This window comes from Python bivittatus, unplaced genomic scaffold, assembly GCF_059951505.1.
Source record: "Python bivittatus isolate LINGU-HERP-01145 unplaced genomic scaffold, Pbiv_v1 ctg000510_np1212, whole genome shotgun sequence".
Taxonomy (NCBI): domain Eukaryota; kingdom Metazoa; phylum Chordata; class Lepidosauria; order Squamata; family Pythonidae; genus Python; species Python bivittatus.
In genome coordinates this window covers 1,250,001-1,254,791 of record NW_028277081.1, presented here as the reverse complement: position 1 = coordinate 1,254,791, position 4,791 = coordinate 1,250,001, and the positions used below count along the sequence as shown (strand labels likewise).

At 52.7% G+C, this 4,791-nt stretch overlaps 1 protein-coding gene across 1 annotated transcript in view; it reads right to left on the bottom strand.

The window, feature by feature from the left end:
* Positions 1-264: 264 nt before the first annotated feature.
* HES3 (hes family bHLH transcription factor 3) overlaps positions 265-4,791 on the bottom strand; it is a 4,533-nt gene continuing 6 nt past the window's right edge. Inside the window, exons 1-4 of the mRNA XM_007440551.3 lie at positions 4,663-4,791; positions 3,568-3,663; positions 3,180-3,261; positions 265-795 (exon numbers count right to left, since the gene is read on the bottom strand). The exon at positions 4,663-4,791 is cut by the window's right edge and continues 6 nt beyond it. Coding sequence (XP_007440613.3) covers positions 395-795; positions 3,180-3,261; positions 3,568-3,663; positions 4,663-4,791 — 708 coding nt within the window. The 3' untranslated portion in view covers positions 265-394. The remainder of the gene's footprint in view (positions 796-3,179; positions 3,262-3,567; positions 3,664-4,662) is intronic.

Genomic DNA, 4,791 nt, shown 5'->3' with positions numbered 1-4,791 from the left:
AGGAATCTGTTTTCTGGCTTCACACAAGCCAGAACAATCCTCAATGAGTGGGACTGGCTTCTTCCAACATGCTGGGCCCAAGAAGCCAACTCAGATTTAAACTAACCCCGTTTTGCAGGTTGTGCCCTTGGGGTTTGAACTGGCTGGGTTAAATGTGTCCCGTGAACCGGGACACGGAGTTTAGGGAGCTGGGGCCCGAGGTTCAAGTTGGGGAAGGTGGAAGGGAAGCCAAGTGGTGACTCCTGGGCCAGCGGCCAATCCAATGGCCCCCGCGGGAATGGTGGGGCCATACACCACCGAGCCTCTGCAGATTTTCTCAGCATGGAGTGCCCTGCTGGCGAGTCCTGCTTACTCGTGCGTAAATGTGCCCAGGAGCGCAGTCTGGCTCTGCTCCCTACCAGGGTCGCCACAGCTGGGGGCTCCGCTGGAGGACAGCTGGACGGTTCTGCTGCTCGCCGATTGCCCGCCACCGATCTCCCATTGAGGGAAGGGTGCCTTCACCTGCCCAGGCTGGAGCGGAAGGTTTGGGTGGCCCCTGAGCTCTCCAGGGCCCGGGTGCGGGAGGTGCTCGTGGGCCGTCCAGCCAGGCTCTGGTGCTTGTGGGTGGAGGGTCGCTGTCCGTGGTGCTGAAAGTGCTGCCAACCCCGCTGCCGGGCAGAACATGAGCGAGTTCACACAGCAGCTGGGGCCCCGAGCCTTCACCGGGTGCTTCAGGGGGCAGAAGACACTGGCGCACACCTTGCAGGCAGCTCCAGAACCCCGCCTGGTATTCGGCGTTCTTTAGCCCCAGCGTTCCTGGGGAGGAGAGAAAGTGTGAGCTCTCTAGTAAGCCTGAGGAGGCCACAGGGCTCTGCTTTTGGGGGCTCCCCCAGAAAATCAGGGGGGAACAGGAAGAGAAAGTCCCCCAGCAGCAGAGAGGGGAAAAGAAATAGGGTAGCAGGTAGCGGAGTGGTCAGGCAGGCCGAGAGGGAAAACCAGGGCAAGCAGGACCTTCCTAAATGCTACTGTAACCACCCAGGTGGCTTAGTATCACAATCCAACCCCTGGGGATGAAAACAGCTATTCGGTCAATGATTTGCCACCGAATTTGCCTGCTGTGAAGCTGCTTAAGGCCAAGAATAAAGGCAACGGGGAGGGGGGAGAGTAACAAAAATAAATTAATAATTAATTGCATCACATCATTGGGAAATCATGAATAAATTAATGCTGATAATTGTAACTATACTTGCTTAACCCATGCGATGCATACCAAAGTTTACAGAGGATGGGCGTGGCAAGCTGGGGAGACAGAATTCACTGCAAGTTCTCCCTTCCAATTTGCACCCACCCCCTTCTTTTCTCTCTCTTGCACCCTAATTTGGAGGCAGGGTGTTCCACGCAGGGGTGATTTTGAGTTCTTGGCATTGTTAAATGATAGTGCATCTTCCATTGGTCAGGACTCCACCATTTATATGGGTCACAATCAAGATATTATTTTTGGTTGGCCTAAAAGGGCAGCAAAGGTTAATTATTTCCTCCCTCCCTCCCTCCCTCCCTCCCTCCCTTCCTTCCTTCCTTCCTTCCTTCCTTCCTTCCTTCCTTCTTTCCTTTTCTCCATTTCACCTGCCTGCCTGCCTGCCTGCCTGCCTGCCTGCTTCCTTCCTTCCTTCCTTCCTTCCTTCCTTCCTTCCTTCCTTCCTTCCTTCCTTCCTTCCTTCCTTTTCTCCATTTCACCTGCCTGCCTGCCTGCCTGCCTGCCTCCTTCCTTCCTTCCTTCCTTCCTTCCTTCCTTCCTTCCTTCCTTCCTTCCTTCCTTCCTTCCTTCCTTCCTTCCTTCCTTCCTTCCTTCCTTCCTTCCTTTCTCCATTTCACCTGCCTGCCTGCCTGCCTGCCTCCTTCCTCCCTCCCTCCCTCCCTCCCTCCCTCCCTCCCTTCCTTTCTTCCATTTCACCTGCCTGCCTGCCTGCCTGCCTGCCTGCCTGCCTCCTTCCTCCCTCCCTCCCTCCCTCCCTCCCTCCCTCCCTCCCTCCCTTCCTTCCTTCCTTCCTTCCTTCCTTCCTTCTTTCCTTTTCTCCATTTCACCTGCCTGCCTGCCTGCCTGCCTGCCTGCCTGCCTGCCTGCCTCCTTCCGTCCTTCCTTCCTTCCTTCCTACCATCCTTCCTTCCTTCCTTCCTTCCTTCCTTCCTTCCTCCCTCCCTCCCTCCCTCCCTCCCTCCCTCCCTTCCTTCCTTCCTTCCTTCCTTCCTTCCTTCCTTCCTTCCTTCCTTCCTTCCTTCCTTCCTTCCTTCCTTCCTTTTCTCCATTTCACCTGCCTGCCTGCCTGCCTGCCTGCCTCCTTCCTCCCTCCCTCCCTCCCTCCCTTCCTTCCTTCCTTCCTTCCTTCCTTCCTTCCTTCCTTCCTTCCTTCCTTCCTTCCTTCCTTCCTTCCTTCCTTCCTTCCTTCCTTCCAGAGATGGAAAGAAAACTTTAGGGCATTTTCTGAGAATCTGGGCCTGTGATGTAGGTGGGTGTACCCCAGGTAGCAGTTATTGAACACCCCCCCAAAACTGTACCCCCCAACTCCCAAAAGCCATGGATCTGTAATGGAGGCTTAATTAATGAGCATTGTATTGGTGAGTTGATTAACTGAATTTACCAATCCCTGAATTTTTGGATTCATCAAATATATATGTATGTATGTATGTATGTATGTATGTATGTATGTATGTATGTATGTATATATGTATATCCTGAATTAATTGCTCAGCAATTTTTTGGAAAAAAAGAAATCTGAAGAAAAATGCCAGATGGAACAAGCCTTCGTTTCTCTGTAAAGCTGGGTTTGCACAGCCCGTGAAACCCAACTGAATGAAACGGAATTGATTCTCCTAACTTGTAACATCCGAGCAAACTTTCTCATGGCTTAACAGGAGGGCAGCATCCAGAACGGAGCACCCATCTCTCTGATATTGGGAGTTGTGTGAATTAACCTGCGTGTGCAGGAAAGGGCGTCTCCTCTAACTCTCTGTTCCAGGGCATTTGTCATTTTGCAAAATTATTCTCGTCCCTTTGCCAAACCTGGCTCTTTCCTTTCTGAACAGATTTGATCCAGCAAAAAATACTGTCATCTCTTACCTTTGGGGGGTGGAAATCAGATCACCCCCTCACCCACCCCCAGGTCGTGTAGTTTAGTGTTGTTTTTTTTAATTTAAAGTTTTACCTTGGGCAGAGCGCTGGAGGCTTTGCATGTACTGGACGCTCAGCTCCAAAATGTCTGCTTTCTCCAGTTTGCGTTTTTGGATCTGCAAAAGTTGGCAGAAGTTTTTATTAGGCGAATTCTCAGAGGGGAGGAAGGACCATTTCCTGTCCAGATGCTTTTGTCCCGGAGGTGCCGAAGAAGGGAGAGAATTGGGAAGCTGGGAAATGAAGCCCTCCTCTTACTTTTGCTAGAGACGTGCTCCCAGTAGAAAGGAGCAGAGAGCTTGCTCCCAATTTACTCATTCTAGGTTGAGTTGCATCTTCCCAGCTGGGAGGAAGACTGATGGATGGAGCGTTCGGCTTTACTCTCTGCCGTTGGCAGATTCCTGAGGATTTTCTCAAAGTCCTACCTGGTGGGAATAGTGTTTTTCCAGCAGAAGTCTGAGTTGTTCCAGAGAGAAATTGATCCGCGCCCGTCTTTTCTTCTCCATGAGGGGCTTGGAGACCTGGAGAAGCAGAAGATGGGTTTAAAGTCATGGCAACAAAGCTCCTCGAAATCAGGAAAAAAGTGAATTAATTCGCCGCTGAGCTGGGCTCAACACCTGGGAGAGGGTTACCGTAAAGGCTAAGTTTCAGCTTGTTAAACTGAGTTTAATCTTGGCCAGGCTTAAGTCCTTGAGTGGCATGAAGTAGGAACAGCTGAGCCAGCCTCTGAGCACATGCAGATGTCCCCCCCGGGACAAGGAGGGGAAATGTTTTCCTTCCCAACCCCGAGATTTCTGGATGTGGACCCAGGGCGCATCAGCAGGGAGCAGTTGCATTCTGCACGTGCTCAGAAGCCTTGCTATTTTGTCTCGCGTGGCTTCCATTGGCCTTGAAGATGGGGAGGAAGGGAGATTTCCAGCAGGTCTCCCATCCAGGACTGACCTGCAAAAGCAGACATGCCTTTCTTGCAAAATGGGGGGCGGGCAGTATCCTTCCCCCCCCCCTCTTCCCTGAGCATTTCCAAGTCACCAACCTTGTGCAAAGAAGGGAGTTCTCTTCTCCTCCGGCCCGGTCTGCAGTCGGGGCTCACCATGGCTCTTTTCTTGGGGCAGGCGAAGGAGCTGGCATTTTATTTCAGGCATTGTTTTCCATTTGAATGGGGGCATTCAAACGGGGGTCCCTCCCTCCCCATCGAGGGGAGGGACAGGGGAGGAGAGGAGGGGAAGGAGGACCGAAAGAGGGGGGTGGATGAGACGCTAGCTTGGCGCTCCTTTGCTTTCCAGCGCCCAGGACTGTTGAGCATGTGCAGAGCGCCACGCTCTCCCAGTTTTGGTCTCAAGAAGGCCCTGCTTGAAAACAACCCCTTGACCCACCCCGACCCCACTGTTTTTTAAGGGGTCCTTTACAAATTTAAGGAAGGGAATAGACCGAGCCCAAGCTCTTGAGCAAGGATTTTTGGATCTGGGGTGCAAAGCTCTGGATGGGCACTAGGGGGCAGGAGAGGGGGCAGGAACACCAACCCTGTAGGGCCCTCTAGTGGTCAGGTAGGGCACTCCACCGGGATGCTGAGCAAAGGGATGGTTCTGGTCCAAACCATCTGCACGAAACCGATCCCAACGGATTCTCTTAGCCACCCTGGCAGAGTCCAG